Source organism: Anomaloglossus baeobatrachus, chromosome 11 (assembly GCF_048569485.1).
Source record: "Anomaloglossus baeobatrachus isolate aAnoBae1 chromosome 11, aAnoBae1.hap1, whole genome shotgun sequence".
NCBI classification, from domain to species: Eukaryota; Metazoa; Chordata; class Amphibia; order Anura; family Aromobatidae; genus Anomaloglossus; species Anomaloglossus baeobatrachus.
This window is the reverse complement of record NC_134363.1, coordinates 159216157-159238244: the sequence shown is the minus strand read 5'-3', so window position 1 is coordinate 159238244 and position 22088 is coordinate 159216157. Positions and strand designations below refer to the sequence as shown.

The following is a 22088-nucleotide window of genomic DNA, read 5'->3' as shown; positions in this document are numbered from 1 at the left end:
CATTAACTTGAGAACGGCAGCAGCTACAGGCATAGAAGTGGTGTCTAGGTATAGTAAAGTAGCCATGCGCTACACAATGAAACCACCTATAGCGCCACCTGGTGGAAAACAACAGAGCTAGCATCTTTATCTCGAAAACGGAACGAGATAGAGAAAAAAAGTGAATTAAAAAATTGTAGGGCATCATCAATTCAATACAAATCGACACCTTGCATACAGAAATGCTATGATATGAAACCCATGACACCCCCCCCCCCCCCCCCACATTGAATGCTGGTCACACACATGGCGCTCATTTAACTTTGATGCTCGTAGTGGCCCCCGTCAGCTGCAATGCACATCTGGCCTCTGCACAGCATACTGTATCTTGCTGCACGTTGTGCAATATGGTAGGGGACACGTTTGCACAAGCATCTGTGATACGTCGTCGTAGGTCCTGCAGTGTTGGTGGAGGGGTCGCATACACCTGGTGTTTGATGTGACCTCACAGAAAGAAGTCCAATGGGGTCAGGTCAGGTGAGCGGAGGCCACTCCACACAGCCACCATACCCAATGACTTGTAGGAAGGTCTCCATGACGCTTCACGTCCGCAGCCTTGTGAGTGTTACACATAGTATTTCTGTATGCAAGATGTCGATCCGTATTGAATTGATGATGCCCTACAACTTTGTAATTCACTTATTTTTCTCTATCTCGTTCTGTTTTCGAGATAAAAATGCTAACTCCGTTGTTTTCCACCAGGTGGCGCTATAGGTGGTTTCATTGTGTAGCGCATGGCTACTTTACTATACCTAGACACCACTTCTATGCCTATAGCTGCCGCCGTTCTCAAGTTAATGGCGGTGGACACACTGTATAGATATTGTACATCATCAATCATGTTATGATTCTCCAATGCATCATTTGTCTGAAAAAAGTAAAAAAAAAAAACCCTCAAGCGGACAACCTGGGCGATAGCGAATAGATACCACGGCTGCCGGTAAGCGAGCATTAGGACCCTTTCACACTGCGTTTTTACTTATTCAGTGGTCCCGTTGGAGCTTCCATCTGAATCACCCGCAAAACGGGTTTTGGATGCATGCGCCAACGAGGCCATTGACTATAATGGAGCAGATGGGGTCAGTGTGTGCTCTGTCATGCGCTATTTTCAGGCGTATATGCTTTCTGCAGGCGGAACACCCAGATGTAATACTTGTTATTTTGTTCCTCCGTGGTATTGAAGGGATCTCTTACCACGGATGAGTCTGGTGCAGGTCACTCTGTAGCTGAGTGATCACCATGTAATCATTTGTCTGTACAGATGAGGCGGCGTGTACCTGCGGATCATATGGATCATGGGGACCTCTGTATAAGAAGCTTCGGGCGCCTCCAAACTCTGGCATCATAAATCCATGCAGAGTATATAAGAGCTGATGTCATTGGGATCAAATATGAATCTAGTGGTGTGCGTTGAGGATTTTTTTTTGGGGGGGAAGCAGAAGGAATAAGGTTATGTTCATGGAATAATTGCCACCACGGTCTTTGGATTTCTGCAAAACCCATGAAGATACCCAAGTGTTTCCTGCCAAAACAACCCCATTCAGATTGATGATACTTATTTTTGGTTTCAAAAATTATGGTAAAAAATGTTTACTCCAGCGAACATACCCTAAAACCCTCAACATTAGAGAACATGTTTCTAAACCACTGGGCCCGTATGTATTATGTATGAGACATCCTTACTTCTCCGTCAGATAATGCCTGGAGATGCAGATTGGACATCTTGGATTCCATCGACTTCTTGGATTCCATCGACCGGGCGTTACACAAGTCACACAACCAAATTTCCTAGGTGTCGCTGCTACACGTAGTGCCATTCGAGTGACTGGGGTGCACAAATATGCTGCCACAAGCACTCTGATGCCATTGGACGTCTTGCGGCTTGCTTTCCACCATCTCGATACCCATGGGGTTGCAATATGTCCCCACTCACTTGTATGGTGCTGCAATGTAGCCTAAGCCTTATTCTCTTTAGATGACATCTATCCAAGATGAATCCACAAAATCGTTGTGCACGTGGACGCCATTCATGTTCTGTCTGTTCTTCAGTGACTGCAACAAGACACTTAAAAAGGCAGAAAAATGGGAGATTGTGTGAAAAACTAATGGAAGCACAGTGGCTCAGTGGTTAGCACTGCAGTCTTGTGGTATCTCAGTGGTTAGCACTGCAGTCTTGTGGTAGCTCAGTGGTTAGCACTGCAGTCTTGTGGTAGCTCAGTGGTTAGCACTGCAGTCTTGTGGGTAGCTCAGTGGTTAGCACTGCAATCTTGTGGTAGCTCAGTGGGTTAGCACTGCAGTCTTGTGGTAGCTCAGTGGTTAGCACTGCAGTCTTGTGGCAGCTCAGTGGGTTAGCACTGCAGTCTTGTGGTATCTCAGTGGTTAGCACTGCAGTCTTGTGGTATCTCAGTGGTTAGCACTGCAGTCTTGTGGTATCTCAGTGGGTTAGCACTGCAGTCTTGTGGTATCTCAGTGGTTAGCACTGCAGTCTTGTGGTATCTCAGTGGTTAGCACTGCAGTCTTGTGCCAGCTCAGTGGGTTAGCACTGCAGTCTTGTGGTATCTCAGTGGTTAGCACTGCAGTCTTGTGCCAGCTCAGTGGGTTAGCACTGCAGTCTTGTGGTAGCTCAGTGGTTAGCACTGCAGTCTTGTGCCAGCTCAGTGGGTTAGCACTGGAGTCTTGTGGTATCTCAGTGGTTAGCACTGCAGTCTTGTGGTAGCTCAGTGGTTAGCACTTTAGTCTTGTGGTAGCTCAGTGGGTTAGCACTGCAGTCTTGTGGTAGCTCAGTGGTTAGCACTGCAGTCTTGTGGTAGCTCAGTGGTTAGCACTGCAGTCTTGTGGTAGCTCAGTGGTTAGCACTGCTGTGTTGCAGCGCTGGGGTCCTGGGTTCAAATACCACAAAATACAACATCTGCAAGGAGTTTGTATGTTCTCCCCATGTTTGCGTGAGTTTTCTCCAGTTTCCATCCACACACTAGATGCATAGTGGTAGGGAATTTAGAGCCCCAATGGGGACAGTGATTGGGATGGCTGTAAAGCGCAGGGGAATTAATGGTGCAATATAAGTGAAAAATATTATATTATTATACACACAAAGACCAAAGGCAGATGGAAAATGGATCCAATGTGCTGATAAAAATCGGACAGGTCTTTCAATTTGTCCTAAGATTGTGTAGAATTTGTTGTCACCCAATAGTCTGTGCAATAAAGCCGCAGTCATGACCCTGTGTGGTCCGGAGCTAAGAATCGCTTAGCCGTGCCTCAAATACCGGGATCTCTGGTTGGAATACAGTGAAACTCGTGAAGAATAAACCGCCCTACCAATACTTTCGCCTAATACTGATTCCATGATCGGATACGCACCAGCAGCGCATGTCACCCGCTAACTCCTAACTACCCGCATTACCATGTCGGATTTGCCAACCTGTGGAGCTGCAGAAGATTGGACCCTTTAAGAGTTGTGCCTCACATAACGCCTCCAGGTGAGCGGAAACGTCTCCTATCACCACCTTAATCTGGATAATGCCCTCTTGCGCTGTCCTCGTTCCCGATTCCATCCTCTTATACCCTAGTAATAGAGCAGCCCCTCCACATTATTACAGATATGTAGCTATCGATGCTCCGCTCTGCAGTTTCTTTGTAGTTTTCTGTTTACATCTCATTATCTCCCTCGCAGTAGTAATATTTTAACTAATTTTTGATTAATGAATCTCATTAAAACTCAGCAGTTTCCACTGAAACGCAGATAGGGTCTCCAGGCTGACAAGTCATGGTCCCTGCGCCTAATAAAAAGAAGGAACGGTTGTCGCTGATATTCCCAGTGCCCCATGTCGTACTGAATGCCAAGTGCCCGGAGGGTGCGGGTTCACTGTGCGTGTGCTGGCCTGATGAAGGAACTAGCTATACCTTATCGCTCTGACCAGTTACTTTGCATAGGCATCAAACCTCAAGGAGTAGACACTGATGATCCACTGGACAAAAGTTAATTTACCACTTGCTCACTTAACTGTGAAAGGTGTGCCTAAAAATGTGTTTTAGTGTACACTTAAAATTGTGGACATTGGGAATTTTAAGTATATTTGCTGAGGTAGTGCATTCCAGAGACCTGGTGCAGCATGAGAAAAGCCTTGCAGGCAGAAGTGGGCAGTATGAATTATGGAGGATGTTAGTCTTGGATAATTAGCAGAATGGAGAGCACGAGTAGGGTGGTAGACAGATTTGGGCCAGTGCAACAATATGGAGAGCTTTTGTGGATGAGCTTGATCAGTTTATAATGTACTCCTGTAGAAGATGGGCAACTAGTGCAATGACTGGCAAAGGGTGGAGGCATCAGTACAGCAGCTGGACAGCAATATGACCCCGAATTGCAGCATTTGGGATTGACTGAACAAGATGCAGTTTAGTGAAGGGAAGACTGATTACTAGAACGTTGCGATAGTTCAGATGGAAATGAATAAGAGCTACACAAAGTTTTGTAGCGTCAAAGATAAGAAATGTTCATAATCTGGGGATGTTTATGAGGTGAATGAGAGTGCAGCTTGAGGTTTTATGGAAGGAAATAATGATAGACACAGTGGACAGACCATTCCTGTTTTTTGTAGTGATTTGGGTGTGATGTCAGGAGTAGAAGTGTATAATTGGGTATTATTGAGATGATACTGGAAACCAAATCTGCTGATGATTTGTCCTACTAGGGCAGTGTAGACGTAGGGCTAAACCCTGAGGAACCTCAATAGTGGAAGAGGAGAGGAAGAAGGGCCAGGAAATAATACCCTGATGGAACATCTAAGAGGTAGGAAGAGAACCAAGAGAGCGGTGTCCATGAGCCCGATAGAGCAGAGTATGGTGAGGAGAAGCTGGTGATCCACAGTGTCCATGAGCCCGATAGAGCAGAGCATGGTGAGGAGAAGCTGGTGATCCACAGTGTCCGTAAGCCCGATAGAGCAGAGTATGGTGAGGAGGAGCTGGTGATCCACAGTGTCCATGAGCCCGATAGAGCAGAGTATGGTGAGGAGGAGCTGGTCATCCACAGTGTCCGTAAGCCCGATAGAGCAGAGTATGGTGAGGAGGAGCTGGTCATCCACAGTGTCCGTAAGCCCGATAGAGCAGAGTATGGTGAGGTGGAGCTGGTGATCCACAGTGTCCGTAAGCCCGATAGAGCAGAGTATGGTAAGGTGGAGCTGGTGATCCACAGTGTCCGTAAGCCCGATAGAGCAGAGTATGGTGAGGTGGAGCTGGTGATCCACAGTGTCCGTAAGCCCGATAGAGCAGAGTATGGTGAGAAGGAGCTGGTGATCCACTGTGCCGAATCCAGCAGAGAGATCCAGGAGAATCGGGGAGTAAGGACCATTAGCTTTACCTAGTAGTAGATCATTACAGACTTTAGTAAGGAGCAAAAATCAGATTGTAAAGGGTCAAGGATAACGTTATTAGTGGGATGTCTACAATATCCTTTACATATAGTAAGACTAGCTCGGATCTTTGTTCCTTACCCATCTGTCATAACAGTCCTTGGCCAACAGGGAACTTTCCATTAACTACCAAAGGAATTAAGATTAATATCCCCCCCCAGTTGTCCACCCCAACCCCTCCCACATACTTCCAGAAATTGTGTTTTAACCTGATTACCCAAGGTGTCCAGGAAACAAACCTCTTTTTACAACCCAAGAGTAAAGTGAACCCCAAAGCTGCTCATCCATTGTGTGGCGCCATTGCCATTAAAGGGGTTGTCCACTACTTTTACATTGATGACCCATCCTTAGGATAGGTCATCAATGTCTGATCGCGGGGGGCCTACACCCTGCACCCCTGCCGATCAGCTGTTCTCGGTCCCGGCGGTAGCAGGCAGCCGAAAATGCTCAGTTTCGGCACTGCTGCGTCTTCGGATAGTGGCCGCGGCCATATACTGCACATCCGCCTCCCATTCAGATCAACACGAGACAGATGTGCAGTACCCAGCCTTGGCCGCCATCAGAAGATGGAGCAGCTCCAGAACTGACCATTTCCGACCTCCTGCTGCCGCCAGGACCGAGAGCAGCTGATCGGCGGGGCGTTGGACACTGGCCGATTAGACATTGATGGTCTATCCTAAAGATAGACCATCAATGTAAAAGTAGTAGACAACCCCTTTTAATGAAAGCAAGCAAAATGCCGGGAACAGGCCAACTTTGCCTTTTTGTATTTTTAGCTAAAATCCACCTGATCTTACAGATGTCGCTCACATTAGATGGAAGCCGGACAGCCGCTGCCTCCAAAATCCACAAATATTGCAATTGATGTATAATTGAAATTTCCGAAGAAGTAAAGGAATTTGATTGTGAGCTCTTGAAGTACGAACATTTCATTGTTCCAAGCTGCGCGAGGTCCTCGGAATATATAATCTATCTAGAAAGGACGGCTGCCATGCCTGAAGCATTGGTGAATTATAAATTACCTGGTAATAGGAAGCAGCGTGGAGCGTGTTAAAGTGCCCGGCTGTGCCGCGCGGTGTGCGGAATTCCTAATATGCAGTCGGATTAAAATCTTATTCATCCATTATCTCTGCTGCTGGAATTATTAACCTTAGGGTCACATGTCCATCTCCAGAGATGATGGAGAATTTTATTCCATTTGCCATATATCTATCGTTCACCTGAGACTTTATGGGGAGATCTCTAAGCACAGATTTCTGAGGCCTTATTAACCGTGACCTGTCCCTTCCCCAAGTGGTCGATCCGCACATCTCAGGTTGGCAGCACCTTCTGGAAAAGAGCAAACGGCCATCCTGAGTGACATTAATGCACGGCTGGAAGGTGGAAGACCTGAACGGATGATCTCCGAGAAGTAACTTAGTTTGTAGCAGGAGACGGGGGGCCGGTCCGTACTCCGATCGAGAATATTGGACTTCTGAAACTGCCCAAACGTTGATGGACTTGGGCTTTTTCTTTAGTTTTTTGTGTGTTTTTCACCGGTTTTTGATTTGCGCCAAAATCATTTCATTTGCACCTTTTATGAAGTCTATTTTATAGGTTTGCCGTTGTGGGAGATGTTTGAACTTTCTGGTTGATTCATCAAATGCACCTTTTTAAAAAGTTACAGGATTTTGGCAATGTGCTCGTTTTTCCCTGGAATAATTTTTTATATGCCTTAAATTTGTGAAAATAGTTCTCGAAACAGTGAATGCAACTGTAACCCCCAAAAATAAACAACTAGTACAGGCTCTCAAAACAGTGGGTGTAACTGTACCCAACACAAAATGACAAGTGCAAGCTCTCAAAACAATGGGTGTGACTGTACCCCCCCAAAAAAAACAAAAAAACAACTAGTACAGGCTCTTAAAACAAAGAATACAACTGCCCCCCCCCCCAAAAAAAAGGAAAAAACAAACTAGTATTGGCTCCAGAAACAGTAGTTGCTTCTGTACCCAAAAAAAGGACTAGTGCAGGCTCTCAAAACAGTGGGTGGAACTGTACACCCCCCCCCCAAAAAAAAAGACTAGTAATAATAATATTTATTAATTTATATAGTGCTGTTAATTGCACATATAATGGCAACACTGTCCCCATTGGGGCTCACAATCTAGGTTCCCTATGAGTATGTTTTTTGGAGTGTGGGAGGAAACCCACACAAATACGGGGAGAACATACAAACTCCTTGCAGATGGTGTCCTTGGTGGGACTAGAACCCAGGATCCCAGCGCTGCAAGATTGCAGTGCTAACCACTGAGCCACCACAGTACAACAGTGCTAATCACTGAGCCACCACAGTACTGCAATGCTAACCACTGAGCCACCGTGCCACCCACAGGCTTTTGAAACAATAGGTGCAACTGTACCCAAAAGAGAACGACTACCACGTTTCCCACGAAAATAAGCCCTAGCTGGAATTTTTGGCGTAAGGCTTAAATATAAGCCATGTCCCAAAAATAAGCCCTAGTCGCGGTTCAATAATGAAGTGTCCATGCAGCTAAAAAAGTTAAAGAATACTGCAGGACACTTCATTATAGAAAGTAGACTCCCCCCAAAAGAGAAAAGGAAGATTGCCCCAATAATACTCCCCAGATGCCGAATGGAATGCATCAAGGACCTGCAGTGGAACACACACCCACACACACACACCCACACACACACACACACACACCCACACACACCACATCCAATGATACCAATTGCTTCTGGCCAGTAGGGGAACCTGGGACGCAGTGCAGTGGAGCACAAGGACCTGCGGTGGAATGCATGAAGGACCTGCGGTGGAATGCATGAAGGACCTGCGGTGGAATGCATGAAGGACCTGCGGTGGAATGCATGAAGGACCTGCGGTGGAATACATTGATGCGTTCCACCGCAGGTCCTTGCACTCCACTGCACTGTGTCCCAGATTCCCCTACCGGCCAAAAGCGATCAATATCATCTGATGTGGTGAGTGTATGTGTGTAATCTGATGTATGTGAGAGTGCCGGCCGGAAGTAGGAGAGGGCCGCTGTGGAGCATACCTGCTGAGAGCACCCACTGAAGATTGCAGGAGGACCTGGGAGCATTGCAGACGTCTGGGAAGTGGGTAGGAGCCTGTTTTTTGGGGGATAGACGTACCCGCAACCATGTTTCCCCCAAGAATAAGCCCGAGTGTATTTTTCAGGGCCTAAAATAAGTCTTATTTTCTGGGAAACATTAGGTAGGCTCTCAAAACAGTAGATGCATCTGTGCCCCCAAAAAAATACGATGTCCTGATCAAAGGCCTGAAAATTCCTTACCATGTTGTTGATTGCATCTATAACTGATAAATAAAACCCTTTGATACGGCACGGCCTCACTTTAACCTCTCGCTTTTATCCCTGGCACGTGATTGCGACTGGCCCTCGTCGCTAGAGCAACTAATAAGAATTCCTCCCCGGTGACCGGGTGTTTCCGCCAGCACTGAAAGCATTAATCAGCCGGGTGGTTATACTGATTGCATCCGGCTCCGCTTCTCCCAGCAGAGGCGGCCGGACAAAAAGCACAAAGCTGCAGTCTAATAACGGCAGTCATTGTGTTCCCAGTCTGCATCGATCTGTTAGCAGCACAGGAAGCTACAGGCAGCAGATCCTGATAGACGGGCGCTTGTATCTCTGGCAGGCAGCAATGCTGGATCATGGTCATGGTAATGAATGAGGTATAGGGACTATTAGATGGACAATGCAGAGGTGGCTTCTTCCCGGTGAGCACAGTAGGGGCTCCGGATGTTCTAGGGCACTGTTGAGGCTACTGGTACTGTAGAGATGTGCCAATATGAAGACTGGTGCTGTATGGTGGCACCTTCATTAGAATATGGAGACATTCTTCCATTCCTAGAGAAGAATAATACATTGCCTTCCTAAAATTCGAAGTATGGGTGCCACAATAAGACTGGATTCACACGATGGTATGGCATCTAATGCGAGATGCTATTGACCCTCGGCTCCCGCTCTGCTGCAAGCACGAGCCAAGTGTCATGCAACTGTGATCCGATCCTGCAATCTGATCACAGCTGCGGAGGAGAGGGAGGGATAAATCTCCCCATCTCCTCCATTGTCAGCTGATGCGATTATCACACTGCACTCTGATGTCATCCAAGTGCAGTCCGATGTTTGACTCGCACCTATAAACTTGTATGGGTGCGGATGACACGGCTCTCGCTGATAATCGCAGCATGCTGTGATTCTTCTCTCATCCAGAATCTGGATGAGAAAAAAACTGACCATCTGCTCTCCTTCACTGAATAACATTGGTCCGAGTGCAATGCAGGATTTTCTTGCATTACACTTGTCAGATTCATACGCTTGTGTGAGTGTACACTAAAGCTTGTATACTGGGGGGAGATTTCTGAGAATGCAGCCGTATGACATTAAGAAAAATGTCGGATGCACCCACCGATATTGATGGGCTCAGCCGACACTTTGGATGGAGGCACCGGCCAGTTAATTGGCAGGGGAGAGGTCGATTGGACATGTCCAATTTTGAAATGCCGATTGCGGTGTTCACCAGGAAATAAGCTGCCGGCAGAGATGTCAGTCGATGGCTTTTTCCATCGAGGACACAATAGAGCCCACCCTAACTATGGCTGTCAACCGATCACTCGGCCTAATATCCTTCGACTGTCCTCAGAAAGCTGCATTGAGACAGATCTACACTGATGAGTGCTGATTGACTACAGGCATGAGAAATAGTGCTTGTTGTGTTTAAAGGACCTTTTATTAAAATGGTCATTCTGTCCCCATACGGCGGCATCTTGGCAGCAGCTCTTTCCATTTTCACCGGGCATTGTGCTACCACTGCAACAATTCAATCAGCCTATGGCTCAGCGTTCAGTGTCCACAGCCGATTCTGGTGGAACGAGCAGTCCCCGATAAGCGGCCGGTGTAAAGCAGGCTTTACACGCTGCGACATCGCTACCGATATATCGTCGGGGTCACGACGGTAGTGACGCACATCCGGCGCCGGTAGCTACATCGCAGCGTGTGACGCAAATGAGCGACGATCAACGAGCGCAAATACGTGCGATATCGTAGCTCGTTGTCATGTCGCTCATTTCCATAATATCGCTGCAGCGACGGTACAATGTTGTTTGTCGCTCCAGCGGCATCACACATCGCTATGTGTGATGCCGCTGGAACGACAAACATCTCCTTACCTGCCTCTACCGGAAAAGGAGGAAGGAAGGAGGTGGCCGGGAGGTTTCGGCCGCTCATCTCCTCCCCTCCTTTTCTATTGGGCGGCGGGCGGTTCAGTGACGTCGCTGTGATGCTGAACGAACCGCCCCCTTAGAAAGGAGGCGGATCACCAATCACAGCGACGTCGCAGGGCAGGTAAGTAGAGTGACGGGAGTGCGATTTTGTGCACGACGTACAGCGATATGCCAGTGTCGCACAAAAGAGGGGGCGGGTACGCACGATAGCGATATAGTCACCGATACCGCTCCCGTGTAAAGCCCGCTTAAGTTGACCTTGTTAACGCTCCGTTTTTCCAGATTTGTCTCATCGTGCCATTGTTCTAGGCGTCGTTACCACTGACCGACACTATGGAAAATTTTAGGTAAAAACTTCACGCACACAAGTAACTTTATATAACTTTTCATTTATTGAAGTCGCTGCTATGCAGCATACTCTGGTGATCTGTTAAGGTCTGAGTTTTAATAACAAAAAAAATTAAAATAAAAATAAACAATTTGCTAACTGTACCGCTGATCTACAACTCAAATTATTTTTTTTTCCGATAGAAATGAACAATTTGTGAATGAACACGAATAGATGACGCAGAAACATGTAACCAAAAAAAAAAAACCCCTTAGAAATAATGATTAAAAAAACAAAAAAACACACACGGGCACGTACCATATCAGCCTATATCACAGGGTACCCATGACTGTAGGGCGATAATGTCTTTCTGTCCGTTTGCAGTAGTTCCGCTGTCCCACCAATGACAGTCAGTCATTCAGTGCCTGCCGCGTTCTTGCTGTCCGTTTTTGAGACTCGCTACCAAAAGGGGCCATTTTCAGGATTGTCCAAAGCAGATGAATAGGTTGATGCCCCCTTGTGCCGCTCCGTGACTGAAGCAAAACAAGGCAGACCACGTGGGACACTAATCTATTTCAGGATATCAAGGGTGGGCTATAAACTAAAAAGGTGCAGTATAGACTAAAAGAGAACCCAATTCCAGCAATGTACCGACGCCGGCCGGCAGAAGGGCAGCGCGGTTATTCTTTGGTACAATATTAAGTTGCTGGAGATGCATAGGAAAGCGGGGGCGAGGCGACAAAGAGGCAAACACCCTGACATTGAAAGCCTTGTACGCGAGACTGGACAGTCACAATATGCCGCTATCCCGCACCGGGGAACGACGCCGGCTCCCGTCACGGCTTGGCAGGACCACACGTGCCTCGATTGCTCCATATAGTTATGTTATGCTTGTCCTTCTCCTTTAATCTTCTGCAGATTTCCAGTTATTGCTGGAATATGGTCGTCCACCAACCTCTCTCTTTGATCGCTTTACAAAGGTGTCAATGGAAAATAAAAATATATACATACATATATTTATCTGTTTCACCCGGTGAAGGTGTAGGGCATTTTTTTTTTTTTTCCATTATTTGCTTTTTTTTTTTTTTTTAAATTTTTTTATTTTTATTCTTTACACTTTATGCAAACCCTCTCGGTTATTTAGTCTCTCACAAGCAGCTGAAGGGATAGCAGCTACCCAGAAGAAGAAAAATATCCCTTCTGGTCCAAAGCTCCGGCTTCCGCAACTCAGACGTCAAAAGTATCCAACTAGACCACGGGGCACGGGTTAAGAAAGAGATTTAGCAGGTTCACTTAAGTATGTCGCATTGCCGTTCTCATGTTTCGGTGAAATGCGGCTGGGGGGGAGGAGGGCGCTGGGGAAAGGGGATCCAGCGCTGCCAGTAGAGGGCGGTCTGATTTCGTTGCTTGCCAGGTCTCTGTCGGAGGATCGGAGGCTCGGGTGCTGTAGGGGGAACGCCACCGGAAAACTTGCCATGTAAAGGACTCGTCCAATTCTTTTCGCCACCTGAAAAAGTCAATGACGCATAATTAGAGGATGTCAACATGCAGTTTTATTTGTGTCTAATGGTTATTTATTTATATATTAATTTATTTTTTTTTATTTTTATTTATATATTTTTTTTTTATTTATATTTTTTTATATCATGAACATTATTTCCTTATCCAATCTTAACCTAATTTATCATTTGCAAACTTATTAAATGTCGGTAAATTTTCGCATAATTATTAGCAATAAGCAAGCATTAAAATGCTCAAGAGATCGGTACTCGAATCCAGCGGGTTAGAAACTAGCATGGGCTTAACTCGAGAAACAAGTATAATGAAAGTCAATGGGAAACTTGAGCATTTTTCTGGAAGATCTTAACAGGAGAGCTGGGGGGCAGGAAAATTGCTGGAAATAGTGCTCAAATGGACTGGAAGCAGCATGGGAAATACGTCAAGATGCATTTCTGACTCCCAGGTCGCTGCTGGGAAGTAAATAATTGGAAAAAAAATGTGGGTTCCTTTCTATTTTTGATAACCAGCCAAGGTAAAGCAGACAGCTGGAGGCTGATATTATCAGACTGGAAGGGTTCATGGTTATTGGGCCCTTCTTGGCCTAAAAATAGTAGCCCTCAGCTGCCCCAGAAGTGGTGTATCAATTAGATGCTCCAATTCTGGCAGTTTGCCCAGCTCTACTCAAGTGCCTTGGTGTGGTAGCAATTGGGGTAATGTTTTTGGGGGTTGAGGTCAGCTGGAATCAAGCCCAGGGGTTAGTAATGGAGAGAAATATATCAGACACCTACATTACTCGCCCATGGGCTTAAACCAGCAAACATTATACAGCTAACATCAACCCCAAAAAATATTATCCCGATTGCCACCTCATCAGGGCAGTCGGGAACATAACCAGAATTGGAACATAGGATGTGATGCGCCAATTCCAGGGCAGTTGTGGGCTGCTATTTTTAGGCTGGGAAAGGCCAAATAACCATGGGCCTTCCCAGCCTGATAATATCCAAACCCAACTATCTACTTTACCTTGGCTGGTGATCAAAATCTATGAGGGGGGACCCCACGTCATTATTTAATATTTGGTTAAACGAGGCTAAAAATACCTTTTTAATGCTACATGAAAGGCGTTAAAGGGTGCAAATATACAATGTAGTGCAATAGCAATTAAACCCTGCCTATATGCCTGCGCTAATCTAAATTAACTCTCCCTGAACTGCTTCCAGAGTACAGTGTGCCGAGCATCGCGCCCATGGGTCTTGTAAACTACACACTGAATATATATCTGCAAGACCTCTGGTAGCCAGGGTATGCCCAAAAAGTGTTGTGTTGGGATACGCAGAGATAGTTTGTGTTGAAAAATTAAAAGCCAACTCTATAGAAAAAGATGATGTCGTTTGCCAAGCTTACCTGTACAGAGGGGCAGGGTAACTGGTATAATTGCATACTGCAGGGCTTTTATGCTAGGCGTCGGTGGCGGATTTATACTATATACCTATATATTGGCATACGTCATGTACGGGTCAGTTTTTCTTTAGGGAACTTGCCACCATATTTCCTTCTATGAGATGACTGAAAGTCTCCTGTGGACCATTGTGTAGCCCCATTTCCATGGATCACCCATCCTATGGGGCTGCTCTGTGCTTCTCAATCATTTTCCTGCCCGGTGTAGATTGTCCTCCATATGCCCAGCGGAGCAAAAAGTGTCCAGGACCCAATCACAAGGTAAGCAGCTTCCTTTCTTACCGCAACCTTCATCCTTTCCAAAGTATACAACCATTTACTGTGACCCCCTACACCACCCCAAATCCAATAAGCAGGTCCCTCCCTGACCTGTTAAACTGCAGCACATTTCTAACGAATTGATCCACGGGGAACAATTGGCCAAAGAACCTTTTTATTATACCCGTCATAAACAGCCAGGGCTGAAGGGAGAGCTATAAACTGCAGTTACCACTTTATTATAAGGCCTGCAGGCCACAGCGCAATCCTATTATATGGTGTACGTGTGTCGTACCGCGGCCGCAGCTTCTCTGTGCAGCACTGCAGAGCCCCCGATACATTACTGGGGGGTTCACAGAATACAGGCTGCAGAAGTCGTAAAGTGGAAATATGAATATCTCTAACACATAGCGCTATATCATACTCCAACTGATAGCCTATTGTGACACTACAACTCCCATCATCCTCTGCCGGAGTAATAGAAGGGCTAGTACCTACCTGTGCTCGGATCTTCAGTGCTGGCCCAAGCTTCAGACCCATGTTATTCAGTAAGTGCTCTTCTGTCAATAGAGGCAAAGTCTCCCCATCTATACAGTGCTCCCGGAAAACCTACAGAGAGATTCATCGCCATTAGTAAGTGATCGTCTCCTAATAAACGGTTCCTGCAATTGAGAACATTGGGTTATTGTCATATATCGGGATGGTACGACCAGAAAGTGGCACAGTCTGCGATATCCCAAACTAAGGACCACCGATATGGGATGACCACCGACACGGGAGCAGCACCACTGATGATAGGGGATCACCACTGATGCGAGCGCACCACCACCATTGAGGCAGAAGCTCCACCACCGATGCTGGAGCACCACCACCGATGGGGGAGGAACAGCACCACCACCACCGATGCGGGAGGAACAGCACCACCACCGATGCGGGAGGAACAGCACCACCACTGATGCAGGAGCACCACCACCACTGATGCAGGAGCACCACCACCACTGATGCAGGAGCACCACCACCACTGATGCAGGAGCAGCACCACCACTGATGAGAAGGAGCACCACCACCACTGATGAAGGAGCAGCACCACCACTGATGAGAAGGAGCACCACTACCACTGATGCAGGAGCACCACCACCACTGATGAGAAGGAGCACCACCACCACTGATGCAGGAGCAGCACCACCACTGATGAGAAGGAGCACCACTACCACTGATGCAGGAGCACCACCACCACTGATGAGAAGGAGCACCACCACCACTGATGCAGGAGCAGCACCACCACTGATGAGAAGGAGCACCACTACCACTGATGCAGGAGCACCACCACCACTGATGCAGGAGCACCACCACCACTGATGAGGAGAAGCAGCACCACCACCACTGATGCAGAAACACCACCACCACCAATGCTGGAGCACCACCACCACCGATGATATGGAATCTGATTAAACAGGTTTGTATAAGGCGTTTTTGTTTTGCATCGGAGTGGTGGAAAGTGGCCACCGTCATACCAAACCCAGGAGGCCAATACATTTTGGTTTTTTTGGGGGGGGGGACTTGTAGGATATTTCTTATTTTCATGGTTTTCAAATTGTCACTCCTAAATTAAGTTGCATTTCCACTCAGCAGCCAGCGATTTTAAGGATGAAGTTTTCCATTTTACTAATATATTCATCTACAGGATGATGCTTTTTTGTCGGAGATATGGTGCCGGGATGGGACTGCAGGATGTTTTTGGCTCTCGGGGTGGGGGCAATCATGGCAATATGAGTTTTGTGGGGGGTTTCATTCGGTTTTCTTAGCCCTCTCCTTGTAGCATCACACCTGTGACAGTAACATTTTAACAATCTGTAATTTTGCACAAATGCTTTTCGTTTGTTAAGCTGCACCTAAGGTATGAATAAGTGATGGCGTTTGACGGCAGCACGGCTCCCCCCCTGCTCCGCCGTATTACAGCCGATACTTAGAAATGCGGGAAATGTCCAAGGGAGGCCAAGTTGGTTGTTACCTCGAGGACGGGGCAGGAGAAATTGCTGTGGATAATTTCCCAAGTTGCTCCCTTTATTTCCGCTGTTTTATACAGTCAGTAGCTGCTTTGAACCCTTTGCACGTGAACCCCAATGTATTCTCTTTCCCTAGCACTCTCGCCTTGTTTTGCATGCACAGGCTGTGCTCTTGTGTGCAGTCCTGACCCCCGCCGCCTCGCCCGCTTCCTCTCCGACTCTGACTTGTAGCCTGTCTTACTCTTTGGCCCAGCTGCAGGGAGGGGAGAGGGGGGGTATGACGGTGCAGGTGGTTTTAATGAAGCATGTCATGAGGGGATTAGCACAGGGGAAAAGGAAAAAGGAAAAAAAAAAAAACAACAGCAGCCCTCAACCTCCTCTCAAACTGTGGTGGAGAGCAGAATGAAGAAAGAAGGAAGGGGTGGGGGGGTAGTAAAAGGGACGGTTAGAGGGCATCCTCTACCCTCTAATGAGCAATAAAGCGTCCAGTTCCAGATACATCCTCTAATGAGGAATAAGTGGCATACCAGCGAGAAGCCAGGCGCAAGGGCATGAATAGAGCTTTACAGAATGAGACGGGGCAGAATGGGAACACTAGAATGGAGCCACATACAAAAGCGGAGTCATATGGATTTACCTGTGTGTATTCAGCACAGCCAGACAGACTGCCTACAAAGCTGCAGACGTCCTCCACTGTCCACTTGCTGAGGTCCTCCAGCACCACACTCTCCTCTCCATCCAGGAAGAGCCCCCCCATGGCACCTGACGAGGGGAAGGGGGATGAGCAGACGAAAAAAAAAAAAAAAAAAAAAGGGGGTGATGGATGGAAGTGGGGGAGGAAGATAGGACAAGGTGAAGAAGGATGAGGAGGTTGCATGAGGAAAAGCAGAGGTGGGGTGGGGGGGGAGAAGGAAAAGAAGCATTAATCATTAAAATCCCATGAAGAAAACAAGGAGGCAGCAAGATGAACATATTCTGTAGCCTAACATCCATCTTTAATGACCTGTCAACACCACGCAGGGTCCAGACTCCGCGCTCCCATAATGCTTTGTTGGGAGATCTCTCCAAGTGAGAAGAGAGTGCAAATTGTAGCAAGAGACCTAAAGGCCCCCGGTAGATAGAGAGTGTGTGTGTGTGATGGGGAAGGTGCGACACGGGGAGGTCAGCGCGCTTTCCGTGGTCTGGACTGGAACAAAAATAAATTGAGCTCAATTATTCCGCGCACAGCCTGAGGTCAGACCCTGCCGCTGGCTTTCCAAGCGCCGCGTCTCGTAAGGAGGCGGATGGCTGGAGCTGGGAACAACTTCCCAATTAGCCACTTTCTTAGGCTCTTGGCGGCCAGAAGTTGCCACTATGTCTGGCAGCAAAGAGACGGCGGAGCTGTCAGCTACTCTGAGACCCGGGTACGGGATGGGATTAACAATCCTACCTGTAATTGCTGCAACAAGTGCAATTACCGGCTACTGCTGTGTGGTGCAAGTTTCTAGAGCATTAAATGCATTTTCTCTTTTTGTATATAATATATATGTTTGTATCCATACAGGTATAGCAGAGTTGAATTTGCACTAAATTTACTGATAAGTAATAAGGTGTGCTGTATCACATAACATACAGCTCTGCTTCCCCAGAGGTCACTAAGGCTATGTTCACACAGCCTTTCTGTTGCATTTTTCCCTTTTTGTGTGTATATACGGTATATGTGTGTATCCATACAGATATAGCAGACTTCAAATTTCACTAAATTTACTTATGGTCAATAGATAAGTAATAAGGTGCGCTGTATCACATAACCTACAGCTCTGCCTCCCCAATGTGCACACTAAAGGGTGCTTTACACGCTGCGACATCGCTACCGATATGTCGTCGGGGTCACGTCGTTAGTGACGCACATCCGGCGTCGTTGGTGTCACATGCTGCGCTGTCACTAAGGAGCGATGATCAACGATCGCAAAATCGTTCAAAAACAGTGACCGTTGACACGTCGCTCCTTTCCTTAATATCGCTGCCGCCACAGGTACGATATTGTTCGTCGTTCCTGCAGCATCACACATCGCTATGTGGGACACCGCAGGAACAACAAACATCTCCTTACCTGCCTCCACCAGCAATGAGGAAGGGAGAAGGTGGGCGGGATGTTATGTGCCGCTCATCTCCGCCCCTCCGCTTCTATTGGCCGGCCGCTTAGTGACGCTGCAGTGATGTCGCTATGACTCCGAACGCACCTTCCCCTTGAGGGAGGGATTGTTCGGCGGTCACAGCAAGGTCGCTGACAAGGTATGTGCATGTGACGCTGCCGTACCGATAATGTTTGCTATGGCAGCAAGCACCAAATGTCGCACGAACGACAGGGGCGGGTGCTATTGCTAGCGATGTCGCAGCGTGTAAAGCACCCTTATGACTGTGTTCACACAGCTTTTCTGTTGCATCTTCCGTGTGTGTGTGTGAGAGGTAGAGAGAGAGAGAGATTATAATATTATATTATATATATATATATATATATATATATATATATAATTAAAGTGTGTGTGTGTGTATTAATACTTGAATTTGCACTAAATTTACATGCGGTCAATAGTTAAGTAATAAGGTGTGCTGTATCACATAACCTACAGCTCTGCTTCTCCAGTATGCATACTAAGGCCGTGTTCACACAGCATTTCTGTTGCATTTTTTTTTCTTCAAATGTCCACCCCAAAATATGTAAATAATCTTTGAGGTATTGTTGTTTTTGCTATCATTCTTATGACATTTCCTATATTTGATGTTTGATGTATTTTTGTTGCAGGTTTTTAAGCGTTCCACAGCGTTTTCCAATGCACGGTGGACATAAGCTTTCAGGGAATCACATCCACTTTGCTTTGACTGTTAAACGCAGGCAATTTTCTGCATAAATCAATGCAGCATTTATGCTACGTGGGAACATGTTATAAAATCGCTTTTCTGACTGCGGAATATAACGCTGCATAAATTATAATATTTTAGTACATCCCCGTACACGGTGTTCACAGGCTGTGTATATAACCCCCTGGTCTCTGCCAGGAGAGGAAGGCAGGGTTTGTGGTGAGCGCAGCTCCTGCCAGGTTGCGTTAATTGTGCTCGGGGCCAGGGATCGATGGAAAGGATTTTAGCTTCCTGAGCGGTCCCCGGGGTGGCTTCTGGCAGTCCCATATCTCACACACTAGAGGGAAGACAAGGTCAGTCACAGAGAGTTGGAGGCAGACAGGACGGGGGCCGGGACTGGCACTGATCAACCATCCCTGCCCTCGCCTCACATCTCAGAGGCGTGCAGATACATGGAGCGTAGAGGTCAGCGGAGTATTACAGCACAGTGACAGGATGCACAGCTGCACCGCCTGCCCCGGCCCCAAATTTATAGGGCTCACAGGGTCTCTAAACTCACGACGGAGCTGGCAGCTTCCATCATCCTGTAACCCTTTCAAGACTGTAGCAACACACATGTGGAAATTAAGGAACAGAAAACGTCATCCTGAGACTAGAGATGGCAAGAAGTGATGAGCGGGCACTACCATGCTCGGGTGCTCAGTACTCGTAACTAGTGATGAGCGGGCAATACCATGCTCAGGTGCTTAGTACTCGTAACTAGTGATGAGCAGGCACTACCATGCTCGGGTGCTCAGTACTCGTAACTAGTGATGAGCGGGCACTACCATGCTCGGGTGCTCAGTACTCGTAACTAGTGATGAGCGGGCACTACCATGCTCGGCTGCTCAGTACTCGTAACTAGTGATGAGCGGGCACTACCATGCTCGGGTGCTCAGTACTCGTAACTAGTGATGAGCGGGCACTACCATGCTCGGCTGCTCGGTACTCATAACTAGTGATGAGCGAGCACTACCATGCTCGGGTGCTCTGTACTCGTAACTAGTGATGAGCGGGCACTACCATGCTCAGGTGCTCAGTACTCGTAACTAGTGATGAGCGAGCACTACTATGCTCAGGTGCTCGGTACTCGTAACTAGTGATGAGCGGGGCACTACCATGCTCGAGTGCTCAGTACTCGTAACTAGTGATGAGCGGGCACTACCATGCTCAGGTGCTCAGTACTCGTAACTAGTGATGAGCGGGCACTACCATGCTCGAGTGCTCTGTACTCGTAACTAGTGATGAGCGGGCACTACCATGCTCGGGTGCTCAGTGCTTGTAACTAGTGATGAGCGAGCACTACCATGCTCAGGTGCTCGATACTCGTAACTAGTGATGAGTGGGCACTACCATGCTCAGGTGCTCGGTACTCGTAACTAGTGATGAGCAGGCACTACCATGCTCGGATTCTCCGTACTCTTAACTGATAATGAGCGGGCACTACAGTGCTCGATACTCGGAACTAGTGATGAGCAGTTGAATGCTTTGACGAGCTCTACTCTAATAGATGTCAACAGGAAACGCCAGCATTTTTCTGGAAAATTACTAAAGTTCCCCATTGGTACACAAGTTCCGCCCATCCGAGCATCCAACTGCTGGTTACGAGTACTGAGCCCCCGAGCATGGTAGTGCCCGCTCATCACTAGTTACGAGTACTGAGCACCCGAGCATGGTAGTGCTCACTCATCACTAGTTACGAGTACTGAGCACCCGAGCATGGTAGTGCCCGCTCATCACTAGTTACGAGTACTGAGCACGTGAGCATGGTAGTGCCCGCTCATCACTAGTTACCAGTACTGAGCACCCGAGCATGGTAGTGCCCGCTCATCACTAGTTACGAGTACTGAGCACGTGAGCATGGTAGTGCCCGCTCATCACTAGTTACGAGTACTGAGCACCCGAGCATGGTAGTGCTCACTCATCACTTGTTACCAGTACAGAGCACCCGAGCATGGTAGTGCTCACTCATCACTAGTTACAATCACTCCCAAACTCAGCAAAAACCTAATAGATATTAATCCTAGCAGCAATCACCTTCCCCCCACATGGGAAATGTATAGACCAAATACTGATTAATATTTATATCTACTCTTTAAAATAAAGTCATGGGGGGGATTTTTTTTTTTTTATAAAGATTTCAACTTTTTATAAAAGGACTCTTTTTTTTTTACCATTGCAGTTCTAAGCTCGTCCAAATCACTGTTGTCAATCAAGGATTTCCCTGGTCTCTATATGGTGTAAGAGTACAACCCTCAGTATACTCTGTGGATGTCAGTGCATGGTGGAGTTGTAGTATAGAAACAGCTGGAGAGCTGTGATGTGGGTCTTTAGGTTCCTAACTGTTATATTTTCACAATTTATAATTTTTTTTTTATATAAGTGTGTCATACAAAGAGCAAACAAATATTCATGTCAAATTTAGGTCTAACAGTCTGTGCCAATTGACCTTTATAAAAAATGGTAAGGATTTGCAATTTTGATAAGTTATAAAGGTACATTTGGGCTGCAGTCGCCACTAGGGGGCGCTTACTGTATACAGGATAATTATGGAGTTCAATATATGTGTTGTATGCAATAAGCGCCCCCTAGCGGTAGCTGCAGGCAGAATTTTATTGCTTCCCTCCATGCAGGCGATTTGTAGCACCGACTGCAATATAGGCATAAAAAATAGCTATATATATATATATTATATATATATATATATATATATATATATATATATATATATATAACCTCTGAAATAGGTGGAGCGTAAAGTCGGAGGTTGCTGCTCGATCACTTGCAAGAGTCACTTGACATTTTATATACGTAGAACAAAGCCATCAACCCCAGTCATTGGTGTCCCCTATGCACAAACCATAAAGCTAGTATTGAAATATGGAATTAAATTGAAATTTATTTTTTTTTTTTTTTTTGGGGGGGGGAGATAGTAATTTGCCTCA

General features: G+C 46.8%; 1 protein-coding gene across 5 annotated transcripts in view; it reads right to left on the bottom strand.

Moving 5' to 3' along the window:
• Positions 1–11086: 11086 nt before the first annotated feature.
• SAMD11 (sterile alpha motif domain containing 11) overlaps positions 11087–22088 on the bottom strand; it is a 223479-nt gene continuing 212477 nt past the window's right edge. For 4 of the 5 annotated variants that reach the window (XM_075328971.1, XM_075328972.1, XM_075328974.1 and 1 more), the window contains exons 12-14: positions 16901–17025; positions 14756–14866; positions 11087–12548 (exon numbers count right to left, since the gene is read on the bottom strand). In XM_075328971.1, the coding sequence (XP_075185086.1) occupies positions 12309–12548; positions 14756–14866; positions 16901–17025 (476 nt within the window). In that variant the 3' untranslated portion in view covers positions 11087–12308. The remainder of the gene's footprint in view (positions 12549–14755; positions 14867–16900; positions 17026–22088) is intronic. The other variant, XM_075328973.1, reaches the window with a different exon arrangement.